Source organism: Thunnus maccoyii, chromosome 10, assembly GCF_910596095.1.
Source record: "Thunnus maccoyii chromosome 10, fThuMac1.1, whole genome shotgun sequence".
Taxonomy (NCBI): domain Eukaryota; kingdom Metazoa; phylum Chordata; class Actinopteri; order Scombriformes; family Scombridae; genus Thunnus; species Thunnus maccoyii.
Genome location: NC_056542.1, coordinates 21,745,754 through 21,773,741, shown reverse-complemented (window position 1 = coordinate 21,773,741; position 27,988 = coordinate 21,745,754). Strand labels below are relative to the sequence as shown.

At 39.7% G+C, this 27,988-nt stretch overlaps 1 protein-coding gene across 1 annotated transcript in view; it reads right to left on the bottom strand.

The window, feature by feature from the left end:
• Positions 1-27,988, bottom strand: part of cdkal1 (CDK5 regulatory subunit associated protein 1-like 1) — a 244,305-nt gene that overhangs the window by 4,699 nt on the left and 211,618 nt on the right. Inside the window, exons 13-14 of the mRNA XM_042423928.1 lie at positions 13,634-13,717; positions 9,893-10,057 (exon numbers count right to left, since the gene is read on the bottom strand). Coding sequence (XP_042279862.1) covers positions 9,893-10,057; positions 13,634-13,717 — 249 coding nt within the window. The remainder of the gene's footprint in view (positions 1-9,892; positions 10,058-13,633; positions 13,718-27,988) is intronic.

Sequence of the window (27,988 nt, the reverse complement as noted above, 5' to 3'; positions counted from 1 at the left end):
TCCACTTTTGCCCCGTTTTTTTTTTTCCTGGTAGGATGCTAAGCCAACTTAAGGAAAGCATTCTGTTTTCTCCTTCTAATATTTGGCTGTGCATGTTATCTATTAGTTTACTATCTGTTACAGTTAAAAAGTTCCAAGTAGAAAAATCAGAAAAACTTAGAAATTAACTTGTAAAACTGCAATTGTAGAAAATGTTTATGCATACCTACTGCATGTTTGACCTATGAACTAAGAGTAAAACAGAATGACAGACTTTGTGGAGAACAAACACCTACCTGTACATACAGTATGTTATAGTGGATGCCTACACGTGTTGCGTGCACATGGAAATGTGTATGAGCAGCTGCGTAGCGTCTGTCCTCTACTTTACTATCCCGCTCCCCTGTTCTCTCTGATGGTTGTGAACGCTGCCTTACCACCCACTCTCTGCCTCACCGTTGTCGCTGAATTGTTTCCTCTGTTAGCGCACACAATGGAAGATGGATACTATGACCGACAACGCCTACGTGACACATCCGTAAGTCACTGACGGCAGATGGAGACAATAGGTGGAGGGGGAATCGGTATCAGAGGTCTAGCTGACATGTCCACATGTGCTTAATGTTAGGATCGCCGCACACAACTCCCTTGGAGTCCAACTTGGACTCCCTGATGGCGAAACTGATACGCTCTTTTCTTGTTTTGCCAAAGATGCTTGAAAAACAATAAGGGTGCTCTCTGCACGGGGACTAAGTGGTAGCCATGTCAAGTCCCTGTCATAGTGCACGTGTTACTGCACCTGCCATTGAACTTCTTCATTGTAAAAATGTGATCATGATGAATTCAGGTATTTCTGTCAGGGGTTTCAATCCAACCAAATCACTCATCAGCAATAATACCTATATACTGGAGAAGTACTCAGTGCAGTCACACTGTACGCTTTATAGCAGCTTTTAAAGTTGGCTCATTCAATAAAGGATGAATGAATTGGTAGAGAGAAAAAGTAACAAGTTTTTTCATAATTCACAACTTTTTATGAACTTCATGAATGACTGAATGAGCACAGTTGCATTTAAGCAGATAAACTACTATTTTCCTGATTACTTGAGGTAGTAAAGACACAATAAGAATATTTAATGGAAGCTGAGACAAAAGGAAAAGCAGGCTAAGAGCAAAGGACAGATGAAAGAGAAAAAAAGTTGATCAAAACCATTATCTCTATCTATGCTGACAAGCCGAGTATAGTGCCTTCTTCTCTATCCGTCTATTTATCTGTCTCTCTGCAGGTGTCTTTTGACAACGGGGTGCCGGGAGAAACACTGAATAGTACAGTCTGAAATCTATTACTAGTAGGGAGGATAAGTGAAAATCCAAGTGCCAGTAGGTGCATGTCAGCACAGTGGGAGAGAAGGGGAGACGATGGGGGGGAGCAGAGGGGAGAGAACTGGAAAACTGAGAAGAAATGAGTGAAGGAAGGACAGGAAGAAGAGTGGGAAGGAAAAGATAAAAGATGTGGCTTTCAGTGATAGTTCATGACCTGCTAATGTGCATGCTGAGTTTGTGCATATGTGTCTGTGAGAAAGAGTAAGAGAGTTGGCGTTTGTGAGTGAGTGTGTCTGTGTGTACATGTGTAGGCCTGTGGTGGATGATGTCGGTCTCTCTGCTCACAGAGGTAGAACAGAGCAAAATAATCCTCCTGAAAATCATCTAACACTACACCAGGGGTCAAAGACTGGCTAGCACAGCTAGATGCTTTTCCGTCAAGGTCTCTTCTCAAATGTCTCTCTGTCTCTTAGAAAAACTCTTGCTCCAATTCCACACATGCGTCGTTTAAAAACACATAAAATAAAAATCAGCCCGGGTGTCTGGTGCAGCCTCCGCCAACACACTGATGTATTCACACAAAGACACACACTGTGACACGCACAGCACATCACGAGAGCCAGAAAGCACAATACGCAGTGGTCACATTTCTCACATGATCCTCACCAGCTGCCACTGTCACTCTAGACACACAGAGACCATGGAGGTGTGTGTGTGTGTGTGTGTGTGTGTGTGTGTGTGTGTGTGTGTGTGTGTGTGTGTGTGTGTGTGTGTGTGTGTGTGTGTATAAACAGATACTGTAACAGGCTCCTTAGTCACGGGTGATTTGACAAAGCCACAGTGACAATCACAATGAGCTGCAGTTGTATTTACAACTGGACAGGGAACAAGAGAGGAATTAAAAAGAGTGATTACAAGTAATATTTAACATTTCTGATACAAATAAAGGTCTTTGCTGGAACTCTGATCACTGATTGGTAAAATATATTTATATACATATATATGTATATATATACACAAAAGGAGGAATAGTGGCCCAGTGGGGAACTTAAGTCATGTTCTCTTTCTCATTTGTCATCTTAAATGGTCTTCATCACCTCATCTGTAAATCCCTCCTACACAGCTATATAGACGTATAGGTATACCTGTTGTTGTGTGTGTGTGTGAGATAACCAGTATATTGCAGATTTAATTTGACATTATACACCGATACATTGAGTAACATGCCATTTAAAGTTCTTTACCAACAAGGTAATGTGTCTCTGGTGATTAACTAGCAAGGTGTTTTCCTGAGCCCAGGATTAAAGGCTGCAGATCACATTTCTCTCAGGAAGACTGAAACAAGTTTAAGTTTAAGTGAGCAAAAGACATCCTTTTAGCCTATTGCTGTGGATGTCATTAGCAATCACAGATAGGTGAAAAATGTTGCAAACAGGGATAGAAATCAGCGCTGGCCAAGAAGAAGAAGAAGAAAGAAGAAAGCCAGAGAGCACTTCTAGCCTAATCTGACAGACTATTTTAATAACAATGTGGTGTTACGTTGCGGGTGTAAAGAGGGTGGCTGATGTAGGCACACCTACGCAAGAAGAGACAATTCACAAACCAAAAGTTAAAAGGCGATTTCTCAGTGAGAAGTGGAGGGCAGCTGACAGTGGGGAGTAACGTGACTGGCTAGTTTTTGATGAGAGTAGTCAGTCAATGTTTTGCTCCCACTGTCTGCAACATGCTTCAGCCAGCAGCAAGACAAACAGCAACTTTATTGTGGGCACTAAATTTTAAAATCGGTGGCCATCAAGGACCACAATGCCTACAAACGCTACAAGGAGGTGATCTGCACTGTATGTGTGTGTGTGTGTGTGGTAGATTGTTAAAGTTCTGAGTTTGTTAAAGTTTGATGTTAAAAGACTGTTAAAATTCTGACTTAATGGATCTACAGTGTAATGCTATTTGAGTGTCTGTATTTTGTTTCTATGCATTTGTAGAGTGTGTGTGTTCACATATGTGTGTGTGTGTGAGGGAGAGAGAATTAAAAATGGACAACCATAAGTGGATCAATATTAAATTAATACTTTTTATTAAGACTTTTTATGGGAAAAATGTGTATTAGTTGTTTTTCAAAGCAAGACAAATATTACACACAAGTTACACAAAAGTGTGATTACAAAATGATGGCTTGTAGAATTTAAGAAGAAAAAGTTCCTTTCCCACACTGGGTGCAAAGTATGACTGTCTCAGCAGTCATTGGTGACTGGATGTGGGGATCATGTGAGGCTAGAGCTTCCTCCAGAACTTGAACCTTCTATAGGATCTGTGGGCCTCATTAAGCCACACATCAGTGCAGATAGATGCCTAATAAGTGACCCCAATGACATATTTTGCTGTCATCTAACTCCTCTACTCATATGTCCAGTAAATTTCTACACAAGTTCTCACCCGAATAGGAGATAGGCCATTTATCTTGATTCTGTATGCTGCTAAACCCCTTAACTTAATGATGTATGTGTAAGAGTGTAGCAAGACTGCTCTTGTCATCTAAAGTAGACCCTGACCTGTTGAAACTTTTTTAATATGACTATACTCAAGAGGGATTCTGTTTTGTAAAGCATGGGATGTACATAAAAAACATCTTATTTCTTAGTAAAATACTATTCCAATAACAAGAATTATTTCCCCTCAACTGCAGCTGTAGTTATGTTGCTTTGATCTTAAGAGGATGGTAAAATCAGAAATAAAATGCCAAGCCATGGTTGACTCATCTGCTCAAGAGCTGAAGAACTTTGCTTAGATGAGTTTGTTTACAAGATCTGTACTGGGGAAATTCTATTTTTGCAATAACATGGAAGAAAAAGCCAAAAAACACATAATTAAAAATGATTACTCAATGACTACACATTATTTTCTCCCTAACAATTCTTGGCTGAAAGCTTTGTTATTTACATCTTCCATCTGTGGTTCAAAAGCAAGTTCAGAGTAAGGGGCATTTAAAACCTTCTGACAAATATAACAGAATGCAGCAGTGTACTGCCATTTGACATGTTAGGTCTGAATACTGAAAATAGACATGACTGATATTTTGATAGCTTAACATTTATTCCTTTGTTACTGTGACTGGGTCTTCAAGTACACACAAAAGCACAGGCCATGTAATACAATTTGACATGCTAAATGAAATACTTAAATAGCTACACCTGCTGTTTTGAAGGCAAGACAAATTATTTGCTACTAGAGTAAACAAAGTCATGCAAAGGCCAAGCAAAACCTTTTGACATTAAAAAGTTTAAAAATAGATTTTGAGAGGATTAACTGTATCATGGCCAGAAAAGACTAATCTTTGATATTTGTTCTTTCCCCGACAAAACAGATGACAACATGTGTGCATAACGCAACATCAAAGCAACAATCCATAACAGTTGCATGTCAGCACAGAGCGGTTCAATTGTTTGAGGTGATATACAGATTTTTGTCTGTATGAGTGTTATGCTTGTGTGTGTCAATGTTTGTGTTGGGCGCGTGTGTGTGTTTTGTTATGATGACTGTGTGTGTGTGTACAGCCAGTGTCTCATATAGCCCGCGGCTAGTAAGTCTGCTAGGCACACCGGGGGGTGGTGTAGGTGGGGAATGCTGTGCATCAGTGTATGTGCGTGTATGTCTATGAATGTATATATACGTGTGTGTGTGTGTGTAAGCTTTGCCAGTGAACCTGTACTTTATGTTAGTGTGTGTTAATGTACTGTAAGCATTATGATGCAAAGTAACAGCAATCCCACCTACTCAGCCTGTACTACAATATGTATAGAGATGATTCTAAATTGACCACATCCATGCAATGTGTCTTTATATTTCCCTCTTGCTATCAATTCACACTAACACACACACACACACACACACGCGCACACACACACATGCATGAACCATACATAGGTTGGTTGAACTGAAGAGAGGAGCAAAAAGTAATCACAAGAACGAAACAATCAAACAAGACGCATAAAAAAGCAGGGTTAATGTAAAGAATTGAAAAAAGAAACAAAAAGAAAGTATAAAATAAATAAACAAATAAATAAATAAAGAGAAAGAAAGACACGAGTAAGGCTGGGAAAACCAGGATAATCAGCCCCGACAAAAAGGAAAAAGAGAGGCCAGCAAATTTAATATTCTGGTTGAGATTCATCCATTCACATCCATTTTTGTTATTCTGTCAAATTGTGGTCACAGAGGGACATTGTTCACTACCTGTTTTCATCCCTCCCTTTCTCTCTCTCTCGCTCTCTCCTTCTTTCCCAGCTCCTCTCCTTTTTTCCATTCTGTCTTTAATATGGACTGTCAATTTAGTGTCTTGTGGAAGGAGCGGAGACGTTTTCTCCTCTCTCTCCTATTCTCTCGGTCTCCTTGAGAAAGTATGCTGTGAAAAGAGCTGATTATTGGATGGCACTCAAGCTGCTTTTTTGTCTCCTGATCTCTCCGTCTACCTCGCTCTCTCTTTCATTCTTTGCTTCATTTTTTGGCTTCTCTCACACACCCCTCTCTTCTATCATTTAATTTTATCTGAGGATGAGGACTGGTGAAGATACTTTCTCTTTTTTCTTTCCTTCATCGTGCTGTTGAGTGCTTTCTCTGCTATTGTGTCCCACTAAAAGACTCATTACTGTCCTTCCCCTTCTGCAGAAAGTGCTGTTTCTGTGAATGAAGGCCTGACAGATGGGGAGAGCAGAGAGAGAGAGAGAGTGAGAGAGAGAGAGAGAGGAAGAGAGAGAACAAAGGAAGAGATGTCATCCATGTCAATAAAAGCAAATTTTTTAGCTACTCGCCTCTCTCTATAAAAACCTTGGTCTTCTTTCATGGAATGAAACGGCAAAAAGCATGTAATACCGCGAAAAGGAATGAGGGCGAGAGAAAGGCATGGGGGAAGGATGAAAAAAAAGAAAGAAAAACAAGGAGGGAGAGAAAGATGGGACATAAAAGAGGACAGAAACTGAGAAAGAAAAAAAAAATTTGCTACTGCTGGTAAGGGTGCATCCTCTATACTGTCTTGGGAGGGGGAAGCGACCATCGTACATCAGGAAGTCACAGCAGGTTGCCAGTTCATTACAGGGTGTCCACAAAAACAAACACATTCACATCTAGGGGCAGTTTATTGTCTTTAGTTCATCCGACCTGCGTATTTTTGGGCAAAGAAACCTAACTGAACACAGGAAAAAACATCCCCACATCAAGGACATTCCTACACTGAGTCCCAAAACAAGGAATTTAATCCAATCAAGTGCCTGAAATCTGCCAATTAGAAGTAATGTCACCCTTGTTGGTAGTTACGCTCACCAATAACAATTAATAAGTACCTCTCTTTACATGGGGATGCAGCAGTTAATTTAGATCTTTCAATTAAAAAATTAAACCTAAACCTCCAAGCAATATCTAATTAAACAAATCAGGAATTGCATGTTTGGGTTTGGCTCCTCTGCTTCATACGTTTGGCTTTAAAGATACCTTTTCTATACAAGACGCAGTACTCAGCACAACGATCTTGGGCTGTACACGGACAAAGAGCAGAGTGCCTTTTGGATCGCTACTCATCCATCCATCCACAATTCCTATACCTGTCTATATATTCACACATCCATGCATCTATCCGTCTGCTCCATCCATCAGTTGTGTGCATCTAAGCCATCATGTCTCACACCCATGCATCTATATCTATCTGGCCACTTTCAGATCCATCCATCCACAGTCAAGCTTTCATGTGCCACTCCTCCATAAGTCCATCTATCAATCCAGCCATAGTGCTGCATTCCCACACACACACACACACACACATCAGTATGGATGCTGGCTGGCATGCAATCATCTCTTTCTCCCTTTCTGAAATGACAGATCTCTCATTTTGTTCCTCTTTCGACAAATGGACATTACAGACCTTGGTGGGTTCCTCTGCCTTTCCAATCACCCACTTATCTTCCACTCTTTCCTTTTATCACTTTCTCTTACGACACTCCTCTGCATCTTAGATGAAATGACAGAGCTCAGAGTCTGTCCTTCTATCAGCTACCCAACTATCATGCACCTCATCACACAATCTCTCTCCTCCCGCTCCTTTATTCTTCTGTTTTTCTCTCGCTCTCTGCCAAAAGCCCGTAATTATAGACCCTGCTGTAAGACACGGGGGTGAGACTCTATCTGCCTTTCCCTAATCACTCATTCATCTCACACACACACATTCAGCTCAGTGTGTGGTGGACTCACACTGAGACTCAGAAAATAGATGGTCTTCAAATATGTATAGGCCAGCCACCAGTGTGTGTTTGTGTGTGTTTGTGTGTGCGCGCGCTGGTGCATATCCTTAGATATGTTTGGATACATGGGTATGCTAGTGTGAGATTGTGCTGTATGCATGTGTGTGCATGTGTATGTTCAATCAGGACCGTTCACTTCATAATAACAGTGGATACAGATATGGTTGTCAAGGACATCCCATGGACCGGAGGGCTCGTATGTACATAAGGGTGTGTGTAGCTTGCAGATACTGCTGTGTTTCCAAGCCATTAGGTCACTTATCTATTAGCACTGTGCTCCAGTAACACTCTGCTGTCATTAAGAGCCGACAATGCAGGTCGTAAGGACTCTGGATTACAGATCATCAGCGGCATCACTGGAGATCACTTAATATAACAATATGTTAATTGCCAATATGCCACGGACTGCAGAGACATGCATTAATGAATTTTTGCACATACAGATTCAACACTGTATCACGGCACACACATACTGATCCGCCAAATCAAAACTGCTGTTTGGTTAAGTATCTATTTTTCAGTCTGTTTGCCTCTGTTTGTACCCTCACCACCTCTAATACCCTCACATTGAAAACCACAGCTTAGAGAGTGCAGCAGCTCCACTATCCTTGATTTTATTACTGTGTCAACTTTTGATGCTGTTGCTATGACTTCCATTGCTGGTCTTGTTTTATTGTCGTACTTTCAACCCAGCTCACCACTGACTGCATCAATAGATATATAGACACATTTAGAGACATAGGGAATGGTAAAATTGGTAGCCAGAAATGTCTGGACAAGACCAGTCAGCTTATATGTCAGTGTGTAAGGAACAAGAAAAGTGTGTGTATAACAGTATGACAGAGCCGGTCTCTCTCACACAGTAAGTGTGACGTGTGTGTGTGTGTGTGTGAATCTGTGCGCAAGACGGTCTAGTCCTCACTGCTGAACTTTTTATTGCTGAGTGACGTGTCGCTTGGCTTGCTGTGAAATCTTTCTCTTTCTTCCTTTTTATCTCATTCTCTGCCATCCATTTCCCTCTCTCTCTCTGCTTGCCTTCCGCCTTCCTCTTCATCGGTCTCTCTCTCTCTCTCTCTCTCTCTCTCTCTCTGTCTTTCATGTCTCTGTCTCGCAGTAAAGGCTGATGGAGTGTGAAATTAGAAAGTGTATCATATTCTGCTCTGTGGCTCCATGTCCTGAGCTATAAGCTACAGCTAGTCAGAGTGAAAAATAACATGCAGTGAAACAGATACATTAACATGGTGTTTGTGTGCGTGGACATGTGTGTGTATGTGCTAGGGAGGAAGACAGAGGACAGTTTAGCCAGCTACAGCTTATCTTTAATTACTTATCTCACGCCTGATACTCTGGTGCTTTTTCACAAACTTCAGAAGCATGCGTGGATTAAGAATGTGGACACACACACACACACACACACACACACACACACACACACACCTTCTTCAGTGCTGACTGCAAAACATTTGAATAGCCTGTTGTAAGCACATTTTTTATAGTTTTGATTAGGTAAGACCACACAATGAGAGCTTGACATATTCTTCAAAAATCAATACAACCTATAGCTGTCTTTCTAAGTAATCTGTCTGTCTCTCTGCTCCTGAAAATTGCCCCATTACTCATGTAAGTGGGTGACTTGAGCATTGAGCATAAAGTTACATACAGTAACATCCAACCCAAGGTGGGTAACACCTGCGCTGGTAGCTAAAACATCTAACTCTTCCCGCTTGAAGAATGAAGTCATTAGCTGTTTCATTGAGGTCATGTGCTCACATAGCACGGCTGAAAGTACCAGATGCAGCAGGGTGGCACTGACCCAGAAACTAAGGTAAACAAGACCCAATGGGCATCATTTCAGTGAAAAATGCATCCTTCTTGGGGACTAGCCAAAAAAGTTACCCAATGTGTCACTGCCTATGTTAACTATTAGTTTGACAGTAGATATATTTTCTTGGGCTTTTCTGATTCTGTGCTTGGAAATAAAATTAAGGGTTTTTTTTAAACTAAATTACTAAAAATGTGTACACTTTCAAGTATAAACTGTCTTTCTATCAGACCATGTACAGTATCTAGCTTTGTATTGGATCCTCTGAAAGTGGTAGATACACACCATTACAGAAAACATATGTAGTTAGTGTAAAACATGCTGTAAATGTTGTATGGGAAGTATTTTTAACCTGAGTACCTTAATTACCTTCAGCGCCGCAGCTTTGATTGGGAGAAAACCATCTGTAATTCTGTGTGCATTCTATATCTATTCTATATCTGTATGCGTGTGTGTGTGTGTATATGAGTGTGTGCCTGTTTACCTGCATCAGGCCAGACACCTCTCCTTTCTGAAGTGGTGTAGCAATGGATGGAGTGAAAGGTTTACTGTCCTCCACTGGTTGGCCTTTCAGGAAGTGTTTTCCTGCCTCATAGATGTCCACTTCAATCATCTTCCCTTTGAACTCTGACCTCTTGGGTACAAGCACCTGCAAACAAGGAACAACACGTCATAACTGATGTCAGTGCAAATTTTAAAAAGGCATGATAAAGAAACACAATGAGCTTAATCGTTATTTAACATATAGCGTTACATTTGTTGTAGCAGTGATTGTAGAAATACACTAAAACAAATACTAAAGTTTTTGAGGTCATGACAAAAGCTACACAGTATGTATATTCAGTGACTGCATTTTGGTTCACAACAGTTGGGATCAACCCAACAACCAATTGCTTTGAATATACATATTTATACATTTAACTACAGAGACCAGGTAGGAAGAAAGAAACAGCCAACCTCTGAGACTGTACCAAGACAGACTGGCAGACCTATATAACCATCCACTGAACCATAAAACCAACCTTCTACATGTTTCTCCACATCTGTCAATTACATTTTCAATTAACCACTGCTGAAAATTGTTTTCCCCAATGCTCCCCCACATTGTTATTTAGCTAGTCCCTGCCTGCTTAAAAAAAAAACACAAGGCTGAGCATTTTCGATTCCATTTATGGAAGCCCTCGAGGTCAAAAACTACGGCAACAGCTGTGAGATAAACCAGTGGGATTTGCTGGTTTGTCTTATTATTTCACCATGGCAACTATAAATCTCGGCTGATCACAGCAGGAAGGAAAAGAAAACAAAGAGTTATAATTATGGCTTAGTGTGAAATGGAATTTGTTCTTAATGACTTACCCCTGTAAATAAAGATCATATGCAAATGCTTCTCCTTTCAAAACCCATTTCAAACTAACCACAAAGTTAACAGATTGACAATTATGTATGCTGTATGGTTTGCTTTCAGATTCAACCTCTCTTTGGTAAAAATTTGCAGTATGACTGGAATTAAGCAATCAGGATAATTTACGGGCTTAAAACTGCAGTCATAAGAGCTTGTATAAATTATAATCACAACTAGTGTGGGTTTTTTCTTTGTAAAAATATTCCATGGTTGATTCTATTTTCCAAGAGGAAGAAAAAGGCTCCCTGTATATAAGTGATCGCCCTTTTATTTGAAAAGTGAAGTTATTCTTTCTGACATGAACCCAGCGAACTATCTGACACTACACTGACCCTTCCCTTTAAGTTAAATTATAAGACAAGTGTAAAGATAATATGTAATACGTTAATAATAATTATGTAATTTATCGATTCCTCTAAATTGTCTTTTTCCGTGTCTCTTTCCACAGTCGGATCAGAGGCCAGGATCAGCAGCAAAACAGCAACCCTCGACTTGCTGAGGATTCAATGTCTTGCACAAGTACCCTTCAGCAGGGAGACTGCGTGCTGACTCAGATCATCTGGTGGTCTGTCTAACCATTACACGACTCTGCAGGGCTACGCTTCTGACTGGGCAGGAAAGAATAACTGAACTGACCTAGTGGAGGGAGTGTTACTGCTGTGTTGGCGGGGGTAAGCTTGTCTCAGTGTTAATCTGTCAGTCTTTATCCAGCTGGTGGAATATGATAGGAGATGGAGAGCGGACCAGACAGACACACAGCCAGAGCCACACCTGCCTAATCAACACACCTGCTGCTCGACACTCTGACCACTGCGAGCGAGCGTGTATGTGTGTGTGCGAGTAACCAGCAACCGGGCTGGGAGCAGAGAGGTAAAACAGCAGGGTGGTGGGGGAGGTAGGGATATGTGTGTGTGTGTGTGTGTGTGTGTGTGTGTGTAGGTGAGGGTCATTTGAGGCCCATTACAGGGTGATTAAATGATGAAAGAGCATGTCCAATTTCATCGGAAACCACCCCCTCCAACTTCCTCACTCACCCACTTACGGATACACACACACACACACTCACACACGCACGCACACAGGTGGGTTGGGTGCCTATTATACCCGCCAGGATAGATATCCATCTGATGTTGTAAAAGTGAAACTAGGCCATTTGTTCACACTTACACCTCTCTACCTTATTCCCCACTTCTCTTCACACACACACACACACACACACAACCCCTCTCAACCTCCTTCTGTCATTTTCTTCGCTCCCGCTACTCTTTTCACTTCTTGCCTGACCCTTGACTTTCCCATTTTTTCTCCCTCGACTGAACTCCCCCAAAACCATCCGCTCCTCCCGACTGAACTGTCCTACGTTTTGCTTTAATCTCCAGTTTATCGTTTGTTGCCCTTCCCTCACACTTTTCATCAATTGTACATCCCTCAACCAGAGCGATGTACGATTACATTTAAGCTTAAAGTTTCACATGTGATTACATTATAGCGCTAAAAGAAGGATGACAGCAGGTTCTTAAAATTCAACTTACACAGCGAGTCAGACAGAGTGTATGCAACCACATGTGTATGTACTGTATGTGTCTGTGTGTCCCGTGGGTGTAGACATATATCCCTTGGAGGGACAGATTCAGGAACATATTGGTACATAGTTTTTTCATGTTCTTTTTTCAAGTCAGAGTGTGATTTAGGAGTACATGTCAAATATTTAATGTCCAAAAAGAAAAAAATAAATAAATAGGGGGGTGCGTGGGAGAGGCGGGGGGGGGGAAACATCAAACATGTCAACGTGCTTTCCTCTTGAGAACAGTCAACTGACACACATGGCATATATGCCTGCATATGCACAAATGCACACACATGAATGAACACGCACTCGCACAGACACACACATGAACCGAGTGACACTTGTAACTTAAGTTTATAGCCTGCAGAAGGAGGTGCAAAGGAGGAGGAGAGGAGGGGAGGAGAGGAAAGTGGAAGGGAGGAAAAATTATTACCATCCCCTGCCCTCGCCGATAATAAAAAGCATAACTTCAAACATGTTTCTGATGATGGTTAAAGCAGGAGGAAATTGATTTATTTGAAGATGTTTTAAAGTGAATTTTTCACAGGTTGAGAGAAGGTCTTTGAAGACATGCGATGTGAACAGCTGTGTGTGTGTGAATTGGATGGAATGTTCATGTCTTTAGGGCTGACCTTAATGTTAGTACAGTAAAAAAAAAAAAAAAAAAAAAAGAAGCAAAAAGTACTGCCGCTATCAGCCGCCAAATGCTCTCATGACCACCGCAGGTGTGTGTGTGTGTGTGTGTGTGTGTGTGTGTGTGTGTGTGTGTGTGTATTTGTGAGTATGTGTGATATTGCAGCTAACCTACTTTATTCAATACAAGCTTAATCTTCTGACACCTGCTGTGAGTACTCTTGTGACATGCGGAGCAAAGCTTCTGATCTGATTTACTAAGTGGGAAAATGAGGAAGAGTTATATTAGATTCACATATGAAAAAATATTCATCAAATGCAGATTAATTTACTGCTTTTTCACTGAATATTTACGACGGTGGATAGAGTGTGTGGGCCAACTGAACCATTTTAGGATTCATCCAAAGCAAGTTCAACAAACCTTGCTAAGTAAATATCAATGGAACATTACCATTACCTGTAACGCTGCACTGTTCTGTACTAAAGTGTTTTTATTAAGATGATTTAAATATATTGAATATATTATTAGTAGATTTTGAATTGCTGTGGTGAATAATTCTGGTGGTGTGTGAATGTGCTGAGGCAAATAGACACTCTTCTAAGTATTTTCACAAACATCTTACCTGTTCATAGAACTTGTTATGAGCCACGTAGTATTGGGCATCAAATGACTCCTCGGTCACCAACACATGTTGCCTCTCCCCAACCTATCCAGAGTGAGAGAAAGAGAGAGAGAAACAATATGAAGCTGTATTATATATTAAGCACTTGTTCATTAACAATTCAAACAACAAACTTTCATGCAGCATTTGTGTAAACATGTTGTCACGTCTATATTTGGCCACCTGTGAGTATGTGCATGACTGCAGCCGTATGCTGGCCGTAACCTAAGCAAAACAACAGGATTAATATGCCTGGAAATCATCTATGACTGTCCTCCTCTATCTCCTCTCTACTTTCTGTCTCCGCATCTCTTTCTGGTTCATTCTGATTACATCCATCAAAAGTCGATTTCCTTTTCTCGCAATAGATGTGCTTTTGTGACAGGAAGGGTACAGATTAACTTAAAACCAACTGACAGAGTGGATAGTAATTTGCAGTTTTGTGTAATTTGTGAGATTTCACTTTTTTTTTTCCTTAAGATATTCTTGACAGCAAAAAAGGATTCAAGTTGCAAATTTTGTAAATGTATTTTCCAAATTAGAGGAAGCCCTCTTAAAACCAAATATTAAAAGGGTCAAATTTATCTGTCCCCTTTCTTCTATTACTCTGCAAGAAAATTGTCAGAAAAGAGGGTTATTTACTTTACTGTATTTACAGCTGATAGAACTACACTATTTTGGTGTCTGGTTTTGTTGCATATTGTAACAGATACACTAACCGCATCTGCTGACACACATTTACTGATGTGATTCACCATACAAAACCTCTTGAGAAATTATTATCTTAGTTAATGTACAGTCAATATTTGTGAATATCTACTATACATATCCAAGCACTGGCTATGGGTTTACCCCTTTTGTTCTACAGGCTGTGTTTAAGGGCTGTTTATTTTAATTCAAACCCAGACAAGCTGCCTTGGTCATACAGTATTGCTTCTGTTCATCAAGATCTCAGTTCAATCAAACTTTTGCTCTTTCATGTTTTTTTTTCTTCATGTTTTCTGTTAGTGCAGTTCACCATTTAATTACAATCTCAAGGTTCCCAAGCCACTTATGTTTCGGCACTTTGGCTGAGAGGATAGTGAGCACTATTCAAGTCAGGCCTTTACAAAAAATAAAAACTGAATAAAAAGGAAAAAAAATACAAGGCTGTTGAGGATACAATTCAAATGCTTCAGCAAACAGTCTATTCAGGACATCAGAAAATCAAATACTACAACAAGGCCTCCCAATCAAATTAGTATGGGACATAATGACAGAAAGCACATTTTTGTTGAAGAATGTTGTTGACTCAAAGGAGCAGAAAGAAGCAAAGGGAAGGACAACTTTATTAAAAGTACTGCAGCCATGAATAAAATCACTTTAGGATAGACTTAGACAGACTTGGACTTTTCTCACTTGTTCCCAATGGACGGGTATCTTAATCAATTTTTGACAAATATTTAATTGTGGTTCATGGTTGGATCCACGCATCTCAGATAAGAGATGCACCCAGAAGATGCATCCTGGCCAATCACAGGAACTGCTGAGTTGTGAGGGAGGGGGGGGGGGGCAGAGTCAGTCCCTTGCTGTCCATGAACAAGCGGGTTCAACAAGCAGGTTCAACTCCTGAATGCTGTTACTTTTATATCAAAATTGTTAGTCTTATAAGAACTGCATGATTTATAATGTTGCCTTTTGGATTATATCTGCAGCATTTTTAGAGTGAAACAAGCAGAATGGTTCTAAACATTATGATAGTGTTATCAAAGATGATGGAACTGTGTTAGTGGTACACTTCCTGGCTTAAAGGCAGTGAAACAAAAGTATAACTAAAGCAGACACATATTGTTATATACACACATACATACTAACGTGTGTGTGTGTGTGTGTTCTGGTAAATGTCTGTGAGTGTCTGTATGTCACTGGGGAATGACATGTTGTGCAACAAGTCTTGGTTCTCCTTGTTGGTGGTGGTGATGACTTGCAAGTTTCCTGGTGCTCTTATGCTGGTTTACCAGGGGATTTTCTTCAGTTCTTTGATAGTTTATTTGAGTCCCAAAAATGAGAGTTCACAGTAAGATTAAAGCTGGCCCCAGCTAGTCTCGATGGGTGACTGATTCCTAGAGGTGAGTTATGATAGGGAATGGTGGGGGGATGTTTTAAATTGTGCTATCAGCTCACACTGGGGTGTGATTTGGCCTTTCCGAGTTGCTGGCTCTTGAGCAGCTTGAAGGGTCAAAGGTGGCAGGGTCAGTGGTCTGGTTTAAGGCCAATTCATGCTTTCTGCGTCCACTTGGCCGCGAGGGCCTGCGTTGGTCTGTGTGACGTAAATTTAGTCATCCGCTCATGTCCATGCAGACCAATATTTGAGACTGTGCCGACTGTACGCATTGCAAGTGCACCAACTGCACATGTGCTAGAAAAGCAAACAGGGATGCCTGTTTCATCTACTGTATGTATGCACTGTATTCCTATTCTCACTAAGCTGTCACTTCTTTTTTTTTGACTTTTTCTTGTTCTGCAACATACAGGAACTCCTCAGCTGCATTTAGACTGAAAACAGCCCTGTGTAAAACGATACATGGGGCTGTGCTGGTGTGGGTGTGTTGTTTAAAGTGCCGGTGAGACAATGAAATACGATCCAGCAAGTCCGGTAGGAGTAACAGATTATTGTGTTCAAAGGCTTATCAGAAAATCACTGCACAGCGGTTTGCAATATGCACAGACTGGATTTTACAACTCTGGAAAGTTAGCATGCTGCAACCCTGTTTACTAGTGCACACATGTGGAACACGTCTGTGTCTGCGGGAACCCCAAGAGTACATATGGAACCACATGCATGTCCTAGGTCTCTGTGCAAGTCCACAGCTGTCCACTGATAGGGAAACCATTGGTCTTTTAGTGGCCATGCGGGAGATGAGGGATTATCTGATCCTTTCTGTTTGCAGAATGTTGTGTAGATGGTCTTGTTGAGTGAGTTTAGAAATTTCACTGTTATGTTATTGGCCAGCATTCCTGGGGGGTTGAAGAAAGAGCTGGTCCTGTTGCTTGAGGGTTTGTACCGTCTGCATTCGAAATATGAGGGGACTTTCCCCAACACCAGCAATTTTGACAGTACAGCAGTGCATAAATCACTTGAGTTCTAAATCTCAGCAACATAGACTGTAGTTGAAAATGTTGGGAACAGAGTGTCTGGTCAGTATTTGCATTTTAACGCTGTTAGTGATGAGCCCTGTACTGAAAACAGTGCTGACTGATCATTTCCTTAGCAATATGTCACAGCCTTAGAAGTCATGGCTCTGACACATTGCTCAAGGTGTTCATTTTTGCAGACGCCCATCTTCTGTGCTCGCTTCTTCCCTCCTTCCCCACCTTATCCTTTTTTGCTTCCATCCCTCTCTATCTCTGGGCATTCTCTTTGTTGTTCATACCACTCTCCCTCGCATCCTTCTCTCCTCTCTTTTTTACTGATTTTTCTGTGTGTGCGTTCCAACACAGACAGCACCTGCACAGGCATGCTGACAGACTTAAAAAGAGACCAAATAAATCACTGTTTCCTGCAAACAGAGCAATTTTCTGAAAAAAAAAAAAAACGGTGGAAAAAATATCCTTTGAACATTATTACTGGATGGCGAACGTTTAGATTTGGGCCTTTTCTTTGCTCCTTTGGATTGAAGACAGATGTATTTGCTATGTGAGCCTTTAAATCTTAAGAACATGAAACAGAGACTTTATTTTCAGTGTTGTATATAAATTTATGGAAAAAATGTCTTAACACTTAAAATAAAATTTGCTTGTATGTTAACATTTCATCATTTTGTTAACCATCAATAAGTGTCTGGGTGAATGACCATATTTTTAACCTATGTATTATGTATTATTAAGGTTGTATAATAACTAGTTTCCCAGTGACAGATGCATCACTGAATGCATCATTGAAGAAGAAAAAATAAAACATCTGTTCACACATCCTCAAATTTAGTCCTACACCAGAGAGGCAGAGCAGTTTTTTCCTAAATTGGAAGGGTTGCCAGCCTGACTTATTTCACTCTGTGCAAGAGAAAAGTCCACCACACCAAAGCCTCTTGAGGGTTCCATTTAGTTTTCAGTCTTATGCCATGTCAACGCAGGAGACATAGTGCAAGCAGCATGTTAGCAGAGTAAAAATTTGCTTCAGTTCTTGTGTATACGACTGAAAAATGCATCTTAAATGCTTTCTGTGTAGGCACAGCATTACACTATAGACCGGAGGAGATGAACTAGAATGAACTAGAAGTGTATGTTATGAATTTGTATGGATCTGCCTGCCTTAATAATACCTAGGGAGAACAATAATCTGGGATTAAGGTATATCATAATATGTTGATTGAACTGTGAATAAGGGGATGATCATGCATGAACACACCCCAGCATAGACAATGGCACATTGGAAAATGTAGTGATTTCAGTGAATAAAAAGTTGATGTTGAGCTGCATACACCTCTGCCTGTATGTGTATTTGTACGCAGTATATGTGTTGGTATTTGCCTGTTTGGCTGCTTGTCTTTCCTTGCATATTTGTGTATTTGAGAGTCTGCATTTAGATTTGTATTTACTCCATCTGTTGAAAAACAGAATACCAAATAAGGCGTGCACAGTGAGTTATGCATTTACATCACCATCCAGAGAATAGCATCCCATGATAAACAGCAGATCCACAACAGATTTGTGGGATCATGAGTTTAATTGATAATTAATCCACATCATAACAAGGATAATGAGAGAAGCTTGGCTTTGAATTGTAATCAATGTTTTCCATCTGCATCATAAATAAAGGAGCAATTCACTCAAACGTCATCTAAAATCTCTTGCTGCATCTGTGGCCTTTTTTTACCATGCAAGTGGATTATGTTTCTAACCAGAGTGAAAAGCAGCCAGACTGTTGCATTGGGGCTAACAGTCAGTGTCAAAGAACACAAACAACAAATAAAAACTAAACATACGACCATTAAAACGAAAAAAAAAAGTGACAATACTGAACAAGCAAGACAGAAATAGTAGTATATAATTTACAGAAAAGTCATATTGACTTTGCATGTTTTTCAGCACGACTGAGGTCTTAATACAAGGCCAGCCGAATTTAAACCCGCTTAGTGCCAAGCAAACAGCATGTGTTTACAGTGAGGATACACTGGATAATCTTAATTATTTAAACCTATTCTGAAAATTCATTCCATCAAATGCTCACTCTCTTTAAATTCACGATACATTATCAGGTAAGGATGGAATATTCCACACAAGAAATACCACCTACAGTAATATATTATAAAGACATTCATTTTTGCATTGATCTATACGACTCTAAGTCAATGATGTCACACACATGGATGTACAGTGTGACACCCATCAAAGCAGCAAGCTGAATTCTCTTGTGAACTTCTGTGTGATCTGAATTATACTTGGCTCTCTTTGGTTATTGGTATTCTCAGATCTTGCTATAAATCACCACACACTTCATGATTTTTTTTCCTCAAAAAACAATTTGCTTCAACCAGTTTGAATTCATTTAACTTTTACATTTTTAAATTCAGTCCTTACATAACAAGATATACTGTCCCAGCCATGACTTTGGAGGTTGAAACTGACTTTCTGTTTTGCAAACAGTGTTGGATGCTGCTACACTGCGACTATTTTGCCAATCAACAACAAAGTTTGTGTGTGTGTGTGTGTTTAGATTGCATTCTATTGGATGGTGTGGTATGTTTCTGAAAAACTTTTTTTTTTTTTGCCCCCAACCAGTTTTCTCCTTTTTCATCATTCGTAAAATTTACCACAGTGTTTGACCAATACAAAGTTGTAAGTAAACCGAACCCCCCACTGTTAAGCAGTGGCTTACAGGCTTATGCAACACCAAAGCATTACTCTCTCTCTCTTACTGACCCACTCAATTTTATTTCTTCATTCATCTGTTGAACTCATAATCCACCCCTATCTTCCCTGTACACACACACTCTCACACTCTACTGTATTACACAAACATGCTTATGCACATACAAACACAGGATGGTGGAATTTGATATGCCGTCTTGCTCACAAACCTTGCCAAATTATCACATACATACAAATCACCAGCACACACACATACAACACATACAAATCAGCTGTTACACACAAACACGCAGAGCTTTCTGTGGCCCCATGTAGAAAGAGATTTTTGTTTTGTTGCCTGCTAAACAATCATTGCGGGGAGTGATTTAACAGGGCTAAAGAGAGATGCTCTGATGTTTTGGAGGTTCTCTTTGAATGAGCTGCTTGAAAGAGGAAAAAAAACACCCCTGTTGGTTTGGGTATTTTGTTTTACCCTCAAAGTCAAAACCAAAGTAGGAGAGACTAACTTTTTGGTGTTTGCCACAAAGACTGAGGGGATTAAGGGTGGCTTTGGTTAAATGCCTGTGAACACAAATGTAAAATCAACACATATCAAAGTTATACAAATGAACTGGTTGGAAACAGGCCTAAACATGAAAACTTTCCACAAAGTGATGAGAGAGAAGACAGAGAAGTAGACGTATATGATGACAGAAGGAGGGATAGATGGAAGTAAGGACGCTTAAAAAATAAAAAAAAATTTAAAAAAAAAATGAAAAAGAAGGGAAACACTGTCATGTATTCTTTAAATGTCAGTATTGTCTCTCAATTAGGTGTGTAACGGTTTTGAAACCAACACCAAAAACATAACAACTCACACAACCCCCGTGATATGACTTGTTTCACTATCAGAATTTCATCCATTTGGTGCAATAACATTTGGAAAGCCTAGAGGAGCTGAACAATTAAATTATTTTACTTCTAGTTAGCAGAGGGCTAACCGGAAGTTAGTCGGCTCGGCTGGCAAAGTCTCTGGTACTTATTACCATAATTACCGCTAATGCATTAACAAAAAATTTACAGAGCAAACGGAAGCAGATCAGAAAACAAGGAGGCTTCGTACTAAAATATGAGCAAATACACTTATCAAACGGAGGGAATTAGAAATAAAGGTCTCTCTCTAATATAAGTCTGCTTCCAATAAAGGCCTGGTACCCTCTGCAGTTGAGGTAAATAAAGGCCCCGGCCACTATTTGAGGAAATATGGTAATTTTGTTTACTTAGTTAATATGTAGACTGGTCTTTTTTCCCTGTTGTTTCTTATTAACCCCCCCACCCCACCACCGTCACCAAAAAAAAGAAAAAAAAAGACCAAACCGAACCGTGGCTCAAAAATCACATCTAGTTTCCTCTTTTTCTGGAGGTATATCAGCTGGAGGTACTTTTCTCAGTTGATAAACTGACTCCTTATCTGTCTGTTCATGCACTATACCCACCTGTCTTTAACAATACGTTCAAATATCTAACTGCCCAATGCTTTCAGTGCAAAGTGCAATCGTATCAGGTTTACATTCTAAAATGTGAGATGAAAAAGGCACTTTTGCAGCCAGGAGACTGACTCACTATTTATCTGTTTGCGCTAAAGAAAGGAAAGTTAGTTAACCACAGCTGCTGAGTTTACAATCTGATATGGCTGGCTCCGACAACTTATGGTGTCAAATTATAGTGATGTTTGAATTATTGGTGACCACTTGAAATTTTGATAACATAAAAACTGCTATGATTAAGAACAATTCATGAGGTCAGCTTAATCTTAAGTACTCAAAATGTTGATTACACATGGGTAAATTAAAGAGTACAAAGCAGAGGCAATGGTGCAATTAATGGCTTTAAGCTTTGTAGAACGAACCACAGATCGAGTCAAACAAGGAGTTAGAAATTTCAGTGGTAAACGGTGGGGGGAAAAAAAAGGGAAGTTTGCGAGTCCTTCAACTTTGACCAGAACTATAAACAAACACTCCTTCCAGTTAGACAAGTGGTGTATGGAGCCAGGATGTACTCTTTGAAAGACACATGGCATCTTTATGTAAATACCTGAGATAAGTGTAGTGGGTGTGTGCCTCGATTTGTGTGTTTGAGAGAAGCAAAGAGAGAGAAATTATTAAAACAGTGTGTTTGTTTATGGCTAATCAAGCTAGAATTCCTCCACCTACTTGAAACAAATGTAAAAGAGTGAATGTTCAGGTACACATGTAGCTACTCTGTACCGGCAAAAATGGAAACATGTGAAGATACAGTCTCTAACACAGTACAATATAAAGTACTTACAGTAGTTTCAAGGAACTTCCACTCTGTATAACTCACTTAGCAGAAAAGAAAATGCCTTGAACTTTCTAGGGTCCTTTAATAGCACAATTTACATTAGCATCGCAAGTTTTCAAGGTTTTACTGTTTTGGTGAATACGGACATTAGAAACACAGAAATGTCCAAGGTGTTGTTTTGTCATACTTCAACTAATGCTTGGGACCTGAAGAATTTACAGTATCAGCAACCAAAAAGATTATGTTACACAATTGGAAAAGAGAAATCAACAATTCTTTGTGTCCTCACACAAGTTTTACAGTACTTTAACTTATATTGATCAGAACCTTGAAAGCACAATTTTTATACCTCATTCCTCTATGATTTCTGAGTAAATAAGAACCTTGATCTTACAGAGAAACTGCCATGCTGTAAAAATTTGAGGGAAAACAATTTTTGACTAGTTTTCTACTCCATGAACCCTCAAACCACTCAGTGAATAGCAATACATCAATGATCCAGTTATAATCAGTGTAAAATATTAAATCCTTGGCAGTTACAAGAAGCTAGGATCACAGAGAGGAGCAGTGGGACATAGCCGAATTCTCACTCTTTCAGACAACTGAGACACCATGAAATTAACAGTGTGTGGGAGATTTAGAATAGAGGAATGAAGGACAGAGAGGAGACTCATAATGATGGAGTGACAGAAGAAGATGAATGAGGTAGAATATCTGGCTTCAATTCAGCCTTGTTTCTAGGGGGATGTGTGTGTGTGTGTGTGTGTGTGTGTGTGTGTGTGTGTGTGTGTGTGAGAGAGAGAGAGAGAGAGAGAGATTTGGTCATTTTCATAAGGTCTATGTGCACGGGTGTCCTTTATTATGCTAATAAAGTTATGGTTTTGGCTGCCTTGCATAATATCCTTCCTTCCTCTTGGGTTCTCTCTCTCTCTCTTTCTCTCTCTCGCCCTCTCACACACACAGAGCAATATGAAAATAGAGATGAAGCTCTACACCTACAGAGAAAGACACAGACACACAGCTATACCGAGCTTCTCTGTAAGCTAGTTTAATAACAATTACCCTGATGTACCTTCTCAAATACACAGTTGGCTGAAGCTTCACAAGCAGTATGTGTATCTGGAGGCGATACACCAAACTCCTAATGCTCTCTTGGCTCTTGTATCCACCCCTGCCCCCTCTCTCTGGTGAAGTGTGAGAGGTTTATGCCAGAACAGAGCGCAGTGCACCTGCATCAAATCTACAACCTTCCTCCAGGTCCTATGTAGCCTCTCCAAAGCTCACCAGACTAGCTCTCTCACACACACACACGCACGCATGCAGGCAGGCACGCACACACACACATACACACAGAACACCAAAATAAAAATACATATATGGTTACACTTAACCAATATGTAACTTTTCTGCATTAAAATGTCTAAAAACAATTAGACCTATGTGATATATTTTGTTTTTATTTTTTTAGTTGTGTACTTACATTATCCCAAATTTTTCCAACAATTTTCAAATGAAATGTGTAATTTTAATGAAGGTCTGTTTCATTTGGTCAGTGGCGTCATATCCACTCTACACCATCTCTACGCCGACGGCTTGTGGTTGTCTGCCAGAGGCTCTGTCATTAATTGACTTTTTATCCCGTTTTAAGCCACATTTTTACGATATACTTTTTAGAGCTTGATTGTTTTTAACTATCTTTTAACCAGATGAAGGAATTTAGTCATCGGATTTCTGAATCTTAAGTTATCAGAGAAACAAGCTGAGCAAACGTTAGCAGCTGCTCGGCTTGCAGCTCCTCGGGTGTTTCAGTTTAACAAGTGACCGTGTTAACTGGAGACTTTCGGCCGGATGTGTCTGAGGTTGTCATACTGAAAAGCTACATCACAACTTTTCTTAAAAATTAACCGATTACTTACCGGTTAATTTTGAAAGCAAAATTAAAACTGACGAAACTGACATCCCTACTCAATGGTATTTTCAGCAAATAACTTCAAAGATGTGTTTTGGGGACCTCAGAGACCTGTATTAACTTGTTGAAAAGGAGTATAATATGTGACCTTTGACAGGGTCACTCGTTAAATCGAAACACCTGACATCCCCTGTCCACTGAACAGTCCATTCGTTTTCTTCTGTCTTTGGTTATTGTTTTGATATAGAGACCCCTAGCAGCAGAAAATTACATGTTGTGTATTTAAATAACTGTGCTACTGATTCTAAGAATGCACAAGTAATAAATTAAACAAGAGGAATGAAACAAAAAGGACAGAAAAAAGATTAAGGTTAGCAAACAGTGACAGCAAGTGTGCAAAAGAGTATAAGAAGTAACAGGAAAAATATATGAACCTATCCACTTCACTTGTGATATATGAAACAAAGACCGCAAACAACACCTTTCAGTGTTAGCTTTACACATACTGTGTTACAACAGACAATACAGGCTTTCTGAGAACAACAAAAAATGTACAAAGCAGTGTGCTTAATTTTCATGAATGCATGAGGTCACAAAATGTACTGAGTCCAACAAGGACTTTCAAGACGTTTATTCGAAATTGGAAGAAAAAAATATTAAACATGCAAACATTAATATAACACTGCTGCAGCAATGGGCAACTAGAGAGGTCTCAACTTTTGTTTGCACAAGCTTTTCTCACAATGTTGATGCAAGTTTGGTCTTCAGTGCCAGATCTTACAACTGATTCTAAAACATGATCTCATGATCCTCCTAAATATGTTGACAAACCTTCCTCCAAAATGGACAATAACTCCTCTACCTCAGCCTAACACAGAAGATTTGACTGCATTTGATTTGCAGCTCTTAAAAGGTCTTACATTTATTTAAAATAACTCTATTAAGGTCTTTAGACATATCATAATTTAATTTCCTCACTATAATCCACAGACCTAGTAGTGATCAAATTAAGAGAGTACTATTTTCAACCCAGAGTACATACACCAACTGGCTATCTCTAAAACATTGGAAATCCCAATTAACATTTACTGCTGTAACTTTTATTTGTTAAATCATGGATGCGATTCCAACACTATTCAATCAATATGTAAAGACCCCTAACCTAAAGCTGAGCATCAGTACATGTACTAGACTGTGTATAGATGGATAGATGTATAAGGCTATAGATATACGATAGATCACAGCAGCACAGAAAACAATTTGTTTAGAAAACAAAAGGAATACAAAGAGGGACAGAGGGAAGACTACTAGCGTGAAAGAGAAACTATGTGGTAGCACAGGGCGAATGAATGATGAGTTGTTACATAAAGCTGATTTATCTATTTCCATTTTTGTAACACAGGCCTAAAGATCATCATGTTTTGCGGCAATGTGCTCTGCTTCTCCTTGAGAATACATAACTACTACACAAAACATACTGTACGCTGGCACAGTAACACAAAAAAACACATCAATACACACAACCACACTTGATTGCCTCATCAATTTCATCTAACCAACAGAAAAGACAGTCGAGTCTGCCACCAGTGTGACAGATCTAGTTTGTCAGAGGAGACAGATAGATGTCTTACACGCACACACACACACACACACACATACACATACGCACACACATACACACAGGCCTGTCACAGTAGCCCGTAGGCTGTTTGGTGTCTCACATGCTGGAATGAATCACATCAAAATAGAGACATGGCAGAAAACACAGCATGAACACCTCAGAAACATCAGTTACTAAAATGCATGATATCACACACAGAAACAAATAAACAATCACACAACACCAAAAAACTTACACGTGTGAAAAATTATGCCTTAAAGCGAAGATTAGAAAGTGTCATATTGTAGATAATGTATTTGGACAGAATATCGTCGAGGAGTGTCAACGGTATCAGGTCTGTAGGTGGACCTGTGCTGAATAGGGGTGGGATCTGTCACAGTGGCTTCTACATGTTCTGAGTTTTAACTCTTCCTTTAGTTTTTTAAGTTCCCTTTCATCAAAACTAATTACAGACTTTGTAAATACCCACTTAGTAGAGATTTTACCTTGCCATAAGTCTTTTTTTACCATTGATACATTGACTCCGGATACAATACCATCCCACAGAACATGCCTGGTCAAGAATTAAAACCAAAAACAAACAATGAAAATGCTATATGTGTTTATGTCTCTTCTCATTACAGGAGATATTGCAGATCTCACCTCCTGATGGACCATGTAACTAATGGTCTTTGGCTTAAACCAGTTCTTCTTCTGATATCATGTTTTGTACTATTAAGGTAACCATGTATTTCCCTCCTCTGCTGGTTACAATTGATATCATATCTCACACAGACACAATGATTGGAAATTGTAAAAAACATTCCATACTCCTCTATTTATTCATTCAATGAGGAGCTTTTTTTTTTTGAAAGTGTGTGTGTGGTTGTGTGTGTGTGTGTCTGAAGGGGGTGTGGGGGACCAAGCCCTTGGCTTTACTGCATCTAAGTGTCTGAGAATGTGTGTGTATGCAACCGCAGCATCAATCAGAGCTCAGCTGTGATTGTCAGGCTGATTGTCCGTTATGTCCCTGTGGGCCTGGAGGCCTTGGTGTGTGTAATTCATGTGCGTGCGAGTGTGTAAGAGAGAGAGAGAGAGGAAGGGAAAATAAGAAAGCACAAATGTAATGTGCACATCTATACATCCACATTAATCTATAATTGCAGCTGAAACTAATGCCTTGGCAATAGGAGTATGATTATGATTATCACTGGAGGCCACACCTGAAGACACAACAAATCATACATGCATAGGAAGGCCTATCTAGTGAACACGTCTGATTGCTGTTCAAGGCTAGCCCTCCAGTCGTCCTATTAGAATGAGAGAAATGTATGTATGTGTTTTGATAAGGGAGAAAAAAACATGAGCTACAAGGCCATCCTGGTGGCTCTGTGGGATAAGGCGAGGATCATGTACTCCTAATGCCTGATTGGGTTAAAAGCTGGCTCATGACCTTTGATGCATGGTCTATCGCTGTCTCCTTCCTTCCTTTTTCATGACTTTTAGCAATTGTGCAAATCCAAATAAAAAAAGGCGATAAAAGTGATTGGAAATTTGGTTGGAAAACCGATAAGGCTCAGAAAATTATGTGTGCTGCCAAAAGGAGAACAAAAAAAAAATGTCACAGTCTGTCAGTGTCACTGACTACAGATGTCTTTCCATGTGTAGACAATGTGGTAGATTTTCAAACAAATGTAATTAAGTGGGTATAACTGTACAGGTAGAGAAAAAGAAATACCAGTAACAACAGTGTTTAGTGAGGGGTGTTTTGGAGGGTGTTAAACATGAATACAACAGTTCTGCACTAAATATTTCATGAAGTATATAATGTTCAGTTTTTCTTTAAATAGTAAACTAATTAAACGGTTAACCAATTAACTGTTGATTTGTATTGTATTATACTTTGTCAGTGTTCACCCAATATGTGTGCAGGGTTGACTGCATTAGTTTTTAGCAAGGTGTACCTAATAAAACTGTCAAGTGTACATGTCTATCATGTAAAATATTTTAAAAGTCTAGACAGGGTCTATGGTGCTCAATAAAGCTGTTATTCACCTGTAAACTGAACAAATATTTGTCAAAAAATACAGCAAATGGTTTTCTAAACAGGTTTGCATTCGTTTTGTTACATTTTGTCTCTCACATTACTGTGTAGTAGCATTCTTCTCAGCTGCATAAGAGTGATAAGTTCAGTCCATATCAACCAATGTCAAGGAAGCCCTCAGTAATGATCATTGTGTACTATATACTAGGTTTTGTGTACAATCACAATGTCCTCATCCCCTTTCTCTCTCTTGTGTGTACAGAACACTGACAGAGGGTTGAAGTGTTCTATAGAGTGTTTGCTAGTGGACACTCAACATTTTGATTCTCTTCATGGGATAATGACTCTGTGTGTGTGTGTGTGTGTGTGTATGTGTGTGTGTGTGTGCGCATGATGCAGTATTCAGTATGCATGTGTCCTCTTCATCCGTCCAACTGATGGTACATTCTGAAGTGGTGCAATGATGGACTGTCAAGTACTCTGCTGTTTTTTTTCCTCGCTCAGACTCACTGAGGAACCCAAGGACAAGAAAACAACAGATGAACCAAGGACATATAGAAAAGAAGAAAAATAAGAGGGGAGATTTGATTTTCTTTATGCATTTGATTTCTT